Genomic DNA, 16,141 nt, shown 5'->3' on the forward strand with positions numbered 1-16,141 from the left:
ATGATTTCATCCAGGTGAACAGCAGAGGGCAGCAAAGAGCCATAAAGGAAACTGAGCCCAAGCAGGAGCCCAGAAATAGTGAAGAAGGGAAAGTGAACCAGGCTTCAGCAATCATATCATGCTCCCGTGGTACCCTCTGTCATACTGACCATGTTATATTACAATTGTCTATGTTCTCCTATAGATGAGAAGGGGAGACTCCCAGCATGATGTGGTTAGGAGACAGACTTCTGTCTTTTAGGAAAACATGTTTTGTGGAAAAGAGTACTGGTTTGGGAGGGAATTTAGGCTGACTTTGAATCTGGGCTGTGAGCAAGGTACCTAATATTTCTGAGTCTTGGTTTTCTTCTCTGTAGAAGGAAGATTTTTTTCACCAGGTTAGTTGTGATGAGAAAATAGATAAAATATGCCAAGCACAGTATGTCACACATAGTAAACACTCAATAAAAAGTAGCTATTGATATTTACTGTAGTTATTATTGCTGTTATTATTATAGCCTCTTCTCAAGGTCAGACACCAGAGGAGAAGGGAAAAAATCATAAACATTAGGAAATAAATTGGAATTAAGACTTGGAATCCCTACTTCCTCAGCTCAGTCCCCCTAAATGGTGCAATAATAGACAAAATAGAAGGCCACAGTGGGTCAAGGGCTGTGGTTCCAGTGGTTAGAGCATTGGCTCACATACCAAGCGATGTCTCTCTCTCTTTCCTTCTCTCTCCCCTCCCTTCTGCCCTCTCTCCTCTACAATTCAATGGAAAAAATATCCTTGGCTGAAGATTAACAACAACAAAAAAGAAGGCCACAGTGGAATCACCCACTTCTAGAAGGTGCTGCTTCCCAGATTTTGGTATGTTTGTTGGGTCACTGTGGAGAGTGGGGAATGGCTAGTTGGTTTTTTTATGTCAGACCTGTCTAGCTCAGGTACCTGACAGATTTTTATAGCACCTCAGAGCACAAACAGGTTTAACTAAACAGCCATGTGCACCCCTCAGAACTTACATTGCAAACCTCAGAAACCAGCAACAAGTGGTGGGGTCTGGAGCCCTGGGACAGCTGCCTGCCTGATGCCCTTCATAATGTTTCTATTATTAGGAAGGTATTTCCTGTGCCACAGGGGACAGACAAGAGAAATGGCACAGGCTTCCTTGTTATTGGAACTTCAAACTTCCCTTAAAGGTTAGAGGGGAAAATACTGTGTTTAAAGCAAATTGAAAGTTAAGATCTCTGGGGGGGGGTGTCAAGATCTCTTTGACAGTGTGAGACCCTAAGTGGCTGTTTGGGGTAAAAACAGTCTTCAAGAATCTATCTACTTATATAAAAACCCTGGGTGGTGTTCATCACAACCAGAACCACGACCAAGCAGAAGGAAGTCAGTCCTGTAGGGGTTGTCTTGGCAACGGCTATGCCCTCCTCCGAGCTGTTTCCTGGAGCTGTTTCCTGTAAGGGCGGGGTTTGAGGCAGGAACCCACCCTGGGAGCATGGAGGCATTATCTTTATAAAGTGTGCTGCGACAGCAAGCCAAGGGTGAAACTGGGTGGGGGTGGCTGAAAGGCTTAGAAAAGACAGACAAGAGAATGAAAGTTGGGTCTCGGTGGGACGCTGCTTCTCTGAGAGACAGCGACCACACCCACAGCCATGCCTTTATTTTATAGCAGATGCTACGAGGCAAAGTAAGGGCATGACCAAGATGTTTACAACATTCTCCTGGGTTTCAATCCTACTCAACTACATGCACCTGAACTCTATCAAACCTACATCACTCAGGCACGTGGGGCCACGTGTTCGGACCATAGGTTCAAGCTTACAACTACAGCTGTTGGCTATAATTGTGCTGGGAGGGCCCTGCCCTCCAAGCTGGGACTGCACGTGGCAATGAGAGGACTGTGTCCTCTCATCAGTCCAAGGCTTGAACCTGTCCAAAACACTGTAGTGGCTCTCCACAATGAAGTTTTAATTCTGTTTCTTTGTTACTACTGTTGTGGCCCCACCCCATAACAAAGAAACAATTTCCAGAGGATGAGGCCCAGGAATCAGGATTTTAAAAAGATTCCCAGGTGATTCTAATGTGCAGCCAAGGTTGAGAACCACTGCTATAGATAATATTAAAAATATATCTAAACGTGCAATTCTTTGTCCAAAAAATGAGCATGTTCAAAAATTAAATGAAGAAAATTTGGATATACTCGATGGAGATTTTCACACATATTTGAGTGATGATTCCATTGATTCCACAGATGATGCTGAAAAGGAAAATTTTCCCATAGAATTTCTTAATAGTATTACTCCTTTGGGAATGCCGTGTCATACATTAAAATTGAAAGTGGGTGCAATCATCATGCTATTGAGAAATCTCAATAGTAAATGGGGTCTTTGTAATGGTACCAGATTTATTATCAAAAGATTACGACCTAACATTATTGAAGCTGAAGTATTAACAGGATCTGCAGAGGGAGAGGCTGTTCTGATTCCAAGAATTAATTTGTCCCCATCTGACACTGGCCTCCCATTTAAATTGATTCGACGATGGTTTCCCATGATGCCAGCATTTGTGATGACTATTAATAAATCACTAGGACAAACTCTAGACAAAGTAGGCATATTCCTACCTGAACCCATTTTTGCACATGGTCAGTTATATGTTGCTTTCTCTCGAGTTTGAAGAGCATGTGATGTTACAGTTAAAGTTCTAAGTACTTCATCACAACGGAAATCAGTCAAGCACTCTGAAAGTGTTTTCACTCTTAATGTGGTGTACAGGGAGATATTAGAATAAGTTTAATCACTTTATCAGTCATTGTTTGCATCACTGTTATTTTTTTAAAAATATATTTTATCAATCAGCTGCCTCCTGCACACCCCCTACTGGGGATGTGCCCGCAACCAAGGTACATGCCCTTGACCGGAATTGAACCTGGGACCCTTCAGTCCTCAGGCTGACGCTCTATCCACTGAGCCAAATTGGCTAGGGCATCACTGTTATTTTTATATCATGTTTTTGTTGTTTCATATCATGTTTTTGTTGTTTTCATATCATGTTTTTGTCGTTTTTATATCATGCCTCTGTTGTTATATCCTTTTGTTACTGTTTATTTATTAATAAATTTATATATTATTTTCATATACATTTTACTAATTTCCTTTCATCTCTCACACTTCTATTATAGAGAAAGGGCAAATAGCAATATTAAAATATCTCCGCTAATTAATTCCTTTTTTTAAAAAGATATATTTTATTGATTTTTTACAGAGAGGAAGGGAGAGGGATAGAGAGAAACATCGATGAGAGAGAAACATCGATCAGCTGCCTCCTGCACACTCCCACTGGGGATGTGCCCACAACCAAGGTACATACCATTGACCGGAATCGAACCTTGAGTCTGCATGCCGATGCTCTATCCACTGAGCCAAACCGGTTAGGGCAATTAATTCCCTTTTAATGTTCACAAATTTCGTACACCGGGCTACAAGTATTGAAATATTTCTTCTAATTAATTTCCTTTCATTGTGGAAAAATTTGTGCACCGGGCCACTAGTATTTAGATAACTCCTAAGAATCACAAATGAGAGAAACCAAGGACAGGGGGCAAATCTCTGGGCTGGTAGTAGCTGACATAGACAGTAATAATGTGCGTCCTCCAACATGTCCCTAGATTGACTGGTCCTGAGGCTGTATCATGCCAGAAGTTCTTAAGGATTCCTGAGTTAGAGGAAGCACACTTCCAAACCATCTTTCACTGGGCTCAAGGGCCCATGTGGACTTGTGTCATATTTAATGCAATATAAATGAAACCCTTGCTACCTGAGGTAAGGTAGGGAGGGTTGATCTCTGAGAAAACTCCCAGCAATACAAATAAAGAGGTTGGTGGCTAAGAGTAGAAGAGGATGTCTTCCAGGTATAGGCCTTACAGGATGGTAAGAACACAGAAAGAGCTGCTCTCATACTTAGCCTAAAAAGGATAGGAACTACCCTCCCCTTTTGTTTACTATACAATAGAGAGAAGGGATAATTTAAGGGACATTGCATGGTCACAAAACAGTTTCCATTCTAGGCCACCTCTCCCAGGTTGGTGGTCTCACCCTCATGACCAAATGAACGTTTTCAATAATTTATTTTACATGAAGGTCACTGCTTTCACCCATCTCTTCCCTCAATCCCATAACCCCACAGTCCCTGGACTTCTTGCCTCTTTCAGTATTTCTTTGGTTCTGAAAGGATGGATATAATGAGCAAGAGCACAAGGTCTGCCTCTTAAAAGAACTGAGTGCTTCCTACTCTCCTTCCACCCTATACTCACACTAAGACAAGGGGAAGGCACAAGCACAAGTGAGTGACAGAGTGTGGGAAGTTTCATGCAAACCCAAACAACCACAGACAAAGAACCCAAGGCATAGGCCCTGGCACAGGCAGTCAGCAGCACCAAGCTCATCCACAAAAGATGGTTCTGAAAAGCCCCCAGACCCTTTGCAGGCCCCGTCCATGCCCATTTCCCACTGTCTGGCATAAAGCATGCTGCATAAACCCAGCCAGGCAGCACCTTAAGATCCTCGTAGGCAGCCAAGAGGTTATGACTCCTCAAAACAGAAGGGAGCATCTAGGTGTTGGGGTGGCACAGGGGTGTGGTTTTGCTGGCCTTACCTCCTTTCCAAAGCAGGTAGATGGGCACCACGTAGAGCATAACATGCTGAATGTAATATACCTCCAATTCAAAGGGGAGCTGTAAGGACAGGAGGGAGAGGTGTTTCAGAACAGAAAGCACACATTTCCACAGATTCTGAACTTGAACACTCTTGCCACATCTTAGCAAACCCATGCATTTCACCAGTTCACCTCCCTTCACAATCAGACAAAAAACAAAACAAAAAGCAAACAAACAAAAAAACAAGTGAAATGAATATACCTATGACCTAGGCTGGCATCTTCCAATGTGTGTTTTGCAGAAATGGTACTTGAAAAATGTTCCACTAAGAAAGTTGGTTACCCCGTAACTTCTGTCTGTAAAAACCAGTGGGGATTGTGGCTGAGTGAGATGGAGGGCTCTGGAGCCACAGGAAGCTCTTCTTAAAGGGACCAAACACAGACTTACTTGGACTCTCTCCTTCTGAGTTCCAGTACTGGGGCAGCAGCTTGAACAGAATCAGGGACATATGGGAGGAATTGAATTGTCTGGCATCAGGGAGAGAGATGGTGGGTGGGCAGCTTTCTTCCAGACAGAAGTGCTGGCAGAGGCCATTGCTCCTTTTCTGAGACTCACCCCCATAGAGCTGAAAGGCAGGTGCCATATCTGAGTATCCGTCAACCTGGCACACACTGTTTGCCCCATCTTGGTGATTCCCTGAAGCTCTCCTCCACCCAACTTTTGAGCTCACTTGAGTTGTTTCCAGTGGCTTTTCAATATGAACAGCCTGTCTTGCATCATACTTCAGACTTTCCTAAATCTCTCTAACAAGATGCATCTGGCCTCTGCATACTCTATACATCTTGCTAAGTAAACCCAGGCCTAGCACTAGTGGAAGCCTGGCACTGGTTCACAGCATGGTCTCTCCTTGGCACTTCCAAGCCAAGCACAAGTAGCAACAATCTGCAGAACACTCTGTAGCCTGTACCAGGTGGCTCCAAGCTGCGCACAGGCAGTGGCTGACCTTCCACCTCCCAGAAGTCCCCAGAGCCAGTGCACCCAATGGACAGATTCATACCAAACTGGATTAAAACCCCACCACCTCCATGAGTGACACAATCAAGAGCCATACTCAGTGAGCACCAAAGACCCTGTTAGTCCTGTTAGGGTTGAATCCTGCATAGCAGCTCCTCTGATGTAGTCACGGCTGGTCAGCATGGGAGTCAGTCCCTCCCAGTGATGTGCCAACAGCAATCAAGGCTCAACTACAACAAGACTGTGCACACCTGGAGTGCCCAGCTCAAGTGACTGGGAAAGCTGTGCCACTGGGCCCTACAGGACACCTACTACACAAGGCCACTCTACCAATTCCAGGAGACATAGCAGCTCTAGATAATATATAGAAACTAAAACTGGGAAGCAGCCAAAATATAGAGAAACATAAACAGATCCCAAATGAAAGAACATGAGAAATCTCCAGAAAAAGAACTAAGGCAAGCTAATGACCAGATACAGAGTTCAAAACTGCTTATAAGGATGCTCAAGGAACTTAGTGAGAACTTCAATAGCATGAAAAAAGAAATAGAAGCCACAAAAAAAGAACCAGTCATAAATGAAGGATATAGTAACTACTAGAGGCCCTGTGCATGAAATTCATGCACTCCATAGGGGAGGGGGTTGCTCAGCCTGGCCTGCACCCTCTCACAGTCCTGGAACCCTTTGGGGGTATCTGACTGATGGCTTAGGCCTGCTCCCAGCCGGGCTTAAGCCAGCTAACCTACCAGTCAGAGCATCTGCCCCCTGGTGGTCAGTGCACATCATAGCAACTGGTCAACCAGTCAACTGTCTGACCCCTGGTGGTTAGTGCACATCATAGTGAGCAGGTGAGCGGCCTTAGCATATCATTAGCACATTACGCTTTGGCTGGTTGAACAGCCAAATGGACGAACAGACACTTAGCATATTAGGCTTTTATTATATAGGATAATGAAGAATACATTATAGCAGTGGTTCTCAACCTTCCTAATGCCGCGACCCTTTAATACAGTTCCTCATGTTGTGGTGACCCCCAACCATAAAATTATTTTCGTTGCTACTTCATAACTGTAATTTTGCTACTGTTATGAATTGTAATGTAAATATCTGATATGCAAGATGTATTTAGGCGACCCCTGTGAAAGGGTCGTTCGACCCCCAAAGAGGTCACAACCCACAGGTTGAGAACCACTGCATTATAGGGAATAAACAGTAGAGTAGATAAATCAGAGGATAAAATAAGTGATTTGGAAGATAAAAAAGCATAAAATATACAATCAGAACAGAAAGAGAAAATATATTTTAAAAAATGAGAATAGTGTAAGGAGCCTCTGGGACAACTTCAAGCATACCAACATTCACAACATGGGGGTGCTGAAAGAAGAAGAGAGAGAGCAAGAAATTGTAAACCTACTTGAAAAAATGATGACAGAAAACTTCTCTAACTTGGTGAAGGAAATGGACATTCAAGTCTAGGAAGCACAGAAAGTCCCAAACAAGATGAACCCAAAGAGTCCCACATCGATACATCATAATTAAAATGCAAAATATTAAAGACAAAGAATCTTAAAAGCAGCAAGAGAAAAGCAATTAGTTACCTACAAAAGAGCTCCTATAAGACTGTTAATTGATTTCTCAGCAGAAACTTTGCAGGCCACAAGGGATTAGCAAGAAATATTCAAAGTCATGAAAAGCAAGGTCCTACAACCAAGATTACTCTACCCAGCAAAGCTATCATTTAGAATCGAGGACAGATAAAGCGCTTCCCAGACAAGAAAAAGCTAAAGGAGTTTGTCACCATCAAACCAGTATTACAAGAAATGTTAAAGGGTCTTCTTTAAGAATAAGAGGGGGGAAAGATAAAAAAATATGAACAACAAAATGGCAATAAATACCTATCTCTCAACAATTGAATCTAAAAAACAAAATAAACAAGCAGAACAGACTCATAGATACAGAGACCATTTTGATAGTTACCACATGGGAGAGGGGTTAGGGGATGAGTGAAAAAGTTGAAGGGATTAAGAAGTATAAATTGGCTGTTAGAGAATAGTTATGGGGATGTAATATACAACATAGGGAATATAGTCAATAATATTCTAATAACTATGTGTGGTGTCAGATGGGTACAAGATTTATTGGGATGATCACGTAGTAAATTATGTAATGTCTAATCACTGGGATGAACACCTGAAACTAACATAATATTGTATGTCAAATGTAATTAAAAATAAAAAAAAAGATTTTTTTAAAAGATAATGAAAGTTGGTTAAAAGGGTAAGAAATATTCCATACAATATATTCTTTTGAAGACTCACCATGTATATTAGTGGTATATGAAAGACCTGGGTGGTCTCTACAATTACAATTGTTTATACAGTGTTTCCCAAACTTAATTAGCCAGTGCCTTTTTACAAATAACACTCAGTATTCTGCAGAATATACTGGAAGAAAGACAATGTTATTTCACCTCCTGTTCCAGGTGAGTAGCTGGTGAACTATTTAAAAGCTTATTTATCAGTTGACATGAAGAGCATATGGAATAGAATTTATTATTCCTAATTTCCAAATGAAAAAAAAATTGATTGCTAGATCCAATGTGGTCTAGATCCAAGAAGAACTAGTTTTCCCACTGGATATTTGGGGTCAGTCCAGAGTTAGTCCTACTTTTGGGTGAAGACCAAGCAATTGGGCCAATATTTTTTATCATACATTGCCAAAAAAGTCTCCAACCTCCCTCCATCTAACACGCCCACACATTCACTCCTGTTTCCCATCTCTCTCTCTCCAAATGGAAGCTCTGGATTACCAAGGCAGAGCACAGTTTCAAGTTGGCATGAGCACCATGCTGTATACCCTGGTAGCGAGTGGAGAATGAAAATGGCTGGGTGAGTAACTCAATTCCAGCAGCTGGCAAGAGGCCAAGCCTTCAGGCTTACACAGCCCCCAGTGTGCGCATGAGTGTACATACACACACACACACACACACACACACACACACACACAGACACATACACACACACACACACACACACACACACCAAGGGGAAGCCCAGAGAAATAAGGACACCCAGGGGAAGGTCAGCTGCCTCCTTGTTCCCTACAGAACAGGCACAGAAGCAAGGCTATGTACTAATAAGAGGAGGCATTTATGGGCTCTCCCAGCCTGGGAGCCCATGCCTGCCTTGTGCCAAGAGCTAAAACCAAAAGATGGCAGATGGCAGATGGCAGATGGCAGATGGCAGAACTCCCAGAGTGGGATTTGGGACAACTGTGGACCCTAGACAGACACTGGCTCTGGTTCTTGAAAATAAAAACCCACGCAGAAGGAAAATTTCCCATGGATCCAGATGATGCTCGACTATTATTTTATGTTCTCAGAGGAAAATGTAAAATCCCACAAAAAGAGATGAGGTTCCAAGCAACTCTGCAGACCATGCCTGAATAGCTGGGAAAAAAATCATGGGGTATGACAATGGGCATCATTAGCAAGAGGTAGTTAGGCTTCCTCATAGTAATGTGGTCTTGGATCACCCTACTAACTTAAATTTCAGTACTGTTTCATGCTGTTTCTAATGTTTTCACATCCACCATTGACTCAATCCTCTCAAAAACCCCATGAAGTTGGGGGATAAAGTATCATTATCTGCATTTGACAGGTGAGGAAACTGAGATGCAAAAGGGTTAACTGACTTGACGGTGGTCACCCAGAAAATAGGCAAGGAGCAAAGGACCCAGGAAGGCTCAGTGCTCTGGCTGTCATCTGACTTTTCAGGTACTTCAGGGACTTGACCTCTTCCTGAAAAGGGCCTGGGAACCCAGGGTACTTTCCTACAGTAGTGGAGCAGAGAACCAGGCCAACAGCTAGCAGCCCCTGGTCCCAGCCAGATCGTCAAACAGTACCTCTGATGGCCTCTCAGACTCTATTTACCCACTGGACTCACAGTGCCTACTTACTTCTAGGTCCTGACAGCCTTACTAGGAAGCAAATTGCCCACCTGCTTTTCCAGTTTCGCACCATGGTTGCAAGCAAGGACTGTGGAGTCTTGTCAAATCTGTGTTCTACAATTTGATTCTGCCACTTAATAGCCCTGTGGTCTCAGGCAAGTCGCTGAACCTCTCCACCCCAGTGAAATGAAAATAACTGCTGTTAAAAGATTGTTGTGCACTGGCTGCTGTTTCTCAGTGGTTAGAGCATCAACCCATGCACCAAAGGGTCGTGTGTTTGATTTCCAGTCAAGGGCACATACCTGGGTTGCAGATTTGATTCCTGGCCCCCATGGGAGGAGTGCTGGAGACAACTGATTGATGTGTCCCTCTCACATCGATGTTGCCCTCTAGCCCTCTCTCTCTCTCCTTCCTCTCTCTCTCCCTCCCTCCCTTCCTCCCTTCCTTCTTCCCTTCCACTCTCTCTAAAAATCAATGGAAAAAATATCCTTGGGTAAGGATTAACAAAAAACAAAGGTTGTTGTAAGATTTCTAATTTTTTTAACATAACAAACATTTATATAGTACTTACTATGTGCCAGTAACTATCATAAGCACTTTGCTAACTATTAACCCACCGAAACCTTATAACAATTGTGCAGCAGGTCTTCAAATAACGTTGTTTTCTTCAACATTTTGTCAAAAATTTAATGACATGCTATAGGAACTTAACTCTTGTTTATATAAATTGCCTGTGATAAAATTAGTTTTGTTATATGTCATTTTGCTTAAAGTCACAGAACCTACTGATGATGATAAGTGGGGACTTATTATATTGTTACAATTATCACCATTTTAGAGATGAGAAACTGAAACACAGAGAGGTTAAATAATTTACCGGAGAGCACATGACTCATTTGGTGACAGAATCAAGTTTCAAACCCAGGCAGTCTGGCTCTAGAGCAGCCGTGGGCAAACTACGGCCCGCGGGCCGGATCCGGCCCATTTGAAATGAATAAAACTAAAAAAAAAAAGACCGTACCCTTTTATGTAATGATGTTTACTTTGAATTTATGTTAGTTCACACAAATACTCCATCCATGCTTTTGTTCCGGCCCTCTGGTCCAGTTTAAGAACACATTGTGGCCCTCGAGTCAAAAAGTTTGCCCACCCCTGCTCTAGAGTGTGTAGATTTAGCTAGTATATTCCACTGCCCCATGTGGATCCCTCCATCTACATCCACCCCCCCCACCTTCCACCCCCCCACCATAAAAAAGGTCTGATATCCAGGAGATGCACAGTGGATAGGAGCTGTTATGATTAATAGGGGTGGTAATGGCAATAGATTAGCAGTAGCAAAATTAGTACTTGTCCTCACTGTCCCTCCACATGGGGACCGGGCCCAGTCTCTCCCTATTCACTTTTGACCCTCACCTTCACAGCCTATTCTTCCCCACTGTGGCCCCAACCCCACATCACAGAGTGGCCCAGCTTGGCCTGCAATACAGCTTCCTGTCACCAGCCCACTGAGGCTATGCAGACACCTCAGGCAAAAACCTCAGCTGGGGTGGCCAGGAGATTGCCCCCATCAGCAGTGTCCTTCCTCTGAGGGCTGCTTCACCCCCTATTCCTTCCAAGAGTTCCCTACCTTGGAATGCCACAGAGAGTGTTAAACTGAGCGTAGTTACCACTGACATTCAGGGCCAGGGAGGAAAAAGAGGATACAGGCAAAGGAGGAAGTGTAGGAATATAGGAAGAGGAAAGGAAAGAAATGACAGAGAAGGGGGGGGGTGTGACATAAGAAAAAACACACAAGTGGCAGGAAGAAGGTGCTGACTAGGAGCAAGAACCTACCACTAGTCATTTAATAAAAATATTTATTAAGTACTTATGTATATGTATATGTACTGTGTTAAATACTTTTACCTGTGTTGTCTCATTTAATTATTACAAGTTTCCTGTGAAGCAGGAACTATGATCACCCCCATTTGACAAATAAGGAAACTGAGGCAGGGCAGGGATGGTAAAGGATATTCGGCAATGAAGAAGAAAAAAGGCAATTTTCTTTGCTAAACACTGAATCCAGGCCAAGTCCCAGGAACTTTCTCATGGAGCCTCCCCGCCCTCTTTCCCCCATTTTGCAAACACTATCTGCAAAATGTCATACTTCCTCCAAAAGTAGTTTCACTTGGCTAATTAATTTCTAACCTACAGACCTCACATCTGGAACTCCACTGTAATGTACATATCCTGGTTCCTTTTCAGCTGGAGGATTCCCAAAGCTTTAGACCAAAAGTCTTACATCACTGGGATTGAAAGTCAAAAGCAATAAAAAGATTTTAAGCTGCACAAGTCATTAACTTCCTTCTCACATCCAAGTCAACATCATTTTTAGACTCAGGCTGCCTAAAACATTAGGTGTGTGGACCCTGTCCAAGGCAAGATCCTGACCTCCTTCCTCTAGCTCAGTGGTCGGCAAACTGCGGCTCGCGAGCCACATGCGCGGCTCTTTGGCCCCTTGAGTGTGGCTCTTCCACAAAATACCATGTGCGGGCGCACACATACAGTGTGATTGAAACTTCGTGGCTCATGCACAGAAGTCGGTATTTTGTGGAAGGGCCACACCCAAGGGGCCAAAGAGCCGCAGTTTGCCAACCACTACTCTAGCCCTACATCCCTGGTTACTGCAGTCACCATACAAAGCCTAAGACTCCCTGGTCACTGCCCAACACCTGAACTCTATCCTCTGGAACCCAATGATAAGCATACTCTTCTCTGAGCGACCCCTCACCTTCTTGCTTTAACAAAAACCTGCTCTCCCCCAATGACATTGCTATCCCTACAACCCTCTCAAGTTGTGGGTGATTTTCCTTCCATATCTCTTGGTGGGGTCGGGGGAGGAGGGGCAGTATCCTCTTTGTTCCTCACTGCTGCTTCTAAATTGTGTCTTTTCCAGACCATTCTCTCTGCCTCCTTTCTAACCACTCAATGTGAATATCATGACATTAGACTTGACCACCCACTATTCTTCTTGTTACAGTCATCTATGAACCCTCTCTATGTGTATTCCCCTTCAGTCCTTGAAGACTTTAACTCTGGCATCCCTGCCACTCCCTTCTGACACACCTTTATCAAAATTCCCGTGTTTCCAATATTTAGCAATACTCTGATCTCTCAATGCCATGGTCTCCATTCCTCTTGAAATCTCATCTCCATCTTATCTCAGCCCTTTATCCCCATTGCCATACCTGTCATTACTACTATCCAGGATCTCTACATAAACTCTGTCGTGTATCCCACTCTCCAACCACCACTTCCTATCTATCCAACTTACTCCCCCTCATATTCCAACTCTAACAATCTTTCAATTTTATTGGTAACTATAGTCTGTCCATCCTAAAACCTTTTTACTGCCCCTCACAAACCTCATGTACTTATTTCTATGCTTACCCATCACTCCCTGGACACCCTCTCTCCCTTTCCCTACTTGCCATGCAAACCACATTTCTGGTTAAATCCAACTCTGTACCTTCATGTCCTCATATCATGCAAGTAAGCATGGCTGAAGAAAAATATAAAGTGATGCTTTTAACACTTTAAATTCATAATTGCAAATTTTGAGTGGGCCCTTAATTGGACCCCATGATCCAATTGCATTCCCAAGTCCATTCCCTCTCCTCTCTCCTAGAACCTTTGCCTATCCTCCTCCTCAGCTGGTGATATGGCTTCCTATTTCATTGGTGGGGAGGAGAGGAGCAATTGTAAGAGAACATGCACAAGATCCCAGCATGACATTTCCTTCCTCTCTGAATCCATCTGTAGGGCTGCATTTTCTTCTGCTGCTATGCAGAGACCACCCATACTGTTAGCGAAGGCTAGCCCTCCCATTCGTGCACTAGTTACTATCCTTTGCTGCCAACTAAACATCACACCTGCAATTGTCCCTTTTTCCCCACTGGATCATTCCCATCAGAAAACAAACAAACAAACAAACAAACAAACAAACAAACAAACAAACAAAAAACAACAACAACAAAAAACATGTTACAGTATTTTTCATTTAAAGAAAAATATTCTTGAGCCCACATTCCCTCTAGTATTCCCCCATATCTCTACTTCCTTTTATAGCAAAACTCCTCAAAAGGGTGGTCTCTCCTCATTGCCATCATTTCCTCTTCTATAAGTTATCCTTCCATCCACTCTAATCAAATTTTCATGGCCACCACTCCCCTTAAATTGCTCCTATTGAGGTTACCAATGACCTTCACGTTCCTAATACCAATGAGTAATGAGAATGGAAGCTAGCCCCTATGGCATCTTGGTATGAATTTTAAGTAGCTGCCCATTTTTTATCCCCATGCCATGGTGTCTATTTCAGGTCTCTTCTTAGTTGACTCATCAGCAGCATCTGATTCAGTTGGTAATTCTCTCATCTTTAAAACACGTTCTGCACTGGGCATCCAAGTTATCACTCTCTGTCCTTCCTCTACTTCAATGACTCCCATTCTCAATCTCCTTTGCTGAATCTTCCTTATGTCCCTCACCTTTAAATATTGGAGGAATAGACCGGAGTCTATTCCTTGGCTCTCTTTTCTATCTACTCTCATTCACTAGATAATCTTATCCAGGTTCCTGACTCTGAATGCCATCTATATACTGATGACTCCCAAATGGATATCTCTAGCCTAGAGTCAGGCTACCAAGATTGAAATTCTAGCTCCACCATTTAGTTGCTATGAACCTTTGGGCAAGTCACTTAATCTTCCTCTACTTCAGTTGGCTCATTTGTAAAATGGGAACGATAATAGTACCTACTACATCAAGCTGTAGCAAAATTAGGTGTTATTATGCATGGCACAGTGCTGGCATATATGTATTCAACAAATTTTGGCCGTTATAATCATCCTCATCTTTAACATCAATCAGTCACTAATTAGTAAAGCCAGGATTTCAATCGCAGCCAATAAGAAGTAGTACCAGGTATCTTTTAGTGAAAAGCAGGTGGTCTTTTCACCTCATCATTCTGCCTTAGCAAGAACCTCCAGCAAGTGATAGTGGCAGCTGTGGCTGCCCCACAGCTCTAAAACACATATCAGTATACTTATCAGATGACTACTAGGATAACTTTAGCTTGCCAAATGAATCCATTCTTTGGCCCATCTCTAGGCAAGTTTATCCCTGGAGACTTCTTTATTCATCAAAGGAATTTCAACACTGCTCTCCTCTTCTCACCCACGACAGTTCTATTCTTATTCTCATCTAATCAGTAAAAAATAACACTTATTGAGACATGACTAAATGTCAGGTAATGTACGTGGCTCTGGGTATACTGCAATAATGAAGACACAGTCCCTGCCCTACAAGAGTTCATAGTCTAGCTGAGGAGGCTAACAGATAAAGGGATAATATCTATGTAACAAAAATATTATGAAATACCTGTAGATCAGGCATTCAATTTGGTTTGATTTTTCTTTGAAAGTCAGGGAGAGTCCTGTATGATGTACAGTTGTGTAGAGTTTCTGCTGGTGGCTGGGTTCATGGGATGCTATTAGAGGTAGGAACACCAGTTAGAGACTGGCAATAGCAATGCCTAAATCAAACTTAAGGCAGAGGCCTCAAGAGAAGAGAAGACAGGCACTTTTGAGAGATGGTAAGAAAGTTGAATCACCAGGACTAAGTAATTGATTGAATAGTGGTTATGCCTAGGTGGATGGTGAGATTTAGGGGCTTCTCCCTAAGTTGGGGCCTACAGTCAAGGAAGCAGATTGGAGAAGGTGGGTTACAAGAAAAGAAGCTAGAGAGAAACCAAGATGGCGGCATAGATAATCATCTGAAATTGCTGCCTGGCACAACCACTTCAAAACTACAACTAAAAGACAAAATGGACATCACCCAGAACCATAGGAAGGCTGGCTGAGTGGAAATTCTACAACTCGAAGGAAAGAGAAAAGCACACTGAGACTCAGAGGAGGTGCGGAAGTAAAGTGCAAAGGTATGGTGGCGCACGAGGAAAGGGCTGGCAGCTGAGGACTCAGTTGTCTTTTTCTACTGGGAGGGAGACACAAGCTCCAGACTGCTCTGAACTCCAGTTCCAGGCAAGTCTCTGGGGACCCAGACTCATATGGGGAGAAACTGGACTGTCTGGCAGTGGGTGGAACTCAAGGGTGGCTTTCTCTCAGAGGTGCTTACAGCAATTACCACGGGACACTGAGACCCAGGGCCTCTTAGGGCAGGGTTGAGGATCAGCCATAGCTGTTTGCTCCGCCCTGTTGATTCCCTGAGACCCCGCCCCACCCAAGCTGCATGCAGAGGCTTTTGCATATGAATGGTCTGGCCCTTTGCAATCTAAAATTACCTAACAAACTACAGCTGGGACAGAGAGACCCAGAAATCCAAAAGAAGGCCCAAGGACTCACAGCAGCTTGCATTGCTTCACAGCTGGGCCTCATCTGGGCACCTCCAAACCCCAAACAAAAAAGAGGAATCTGCAGATCTCTCCACAAGCTCCTGCTGGGTAGCCTCAGGCAGAGGCTAAATTAGCACCTCCTTAGAGATCCAAGA

General features: G+C 43.3%; 1 protein-coding gene across 13 annotated transcripts in view; it reads right to left on the minus strand.

The window, feature by feature from the left end:
- The window catches only part of TMEM164 (transmembrane protein 164), a 217,019-nt gene that overhangs the window by 32,393 nt on the left and 168,485 nt on the right, over nt 1-16,141 (minus strand). For 12 of the 13 annotated variants that reach the window (XM_059679725.1, XM_059679718.1, XM_059679731.1 and 9 more), the window contains one exon: nt 4,639-4,717. The exons of the other annotated variant lie outside the window; for it this stretch is intronic. In XM_059679725.1, the coding sequence (XP_059535708.1) occupies nt 4,639-4,717 (79 nt within the window). The remainder of the gene's footprint in view (nt 1-4,638; nt 4,718-16,141) is intronic. 13 annotated transcript variants of the gene reach the window in all.

Source organism: Myotis daubentonii, chromosome X (genome assembly GCF_963259705.1).
Source record: "Myotis daubentonii chromosome X, mMyoDau2.1, whole genome shotgun sequence".
Taxonomy (NCBI): Eukaryota; Metazoa; Chordata; class Mammalia; order Chiroptera; family Vespertilionidae; genus Myotis; species Myotis daubentonii.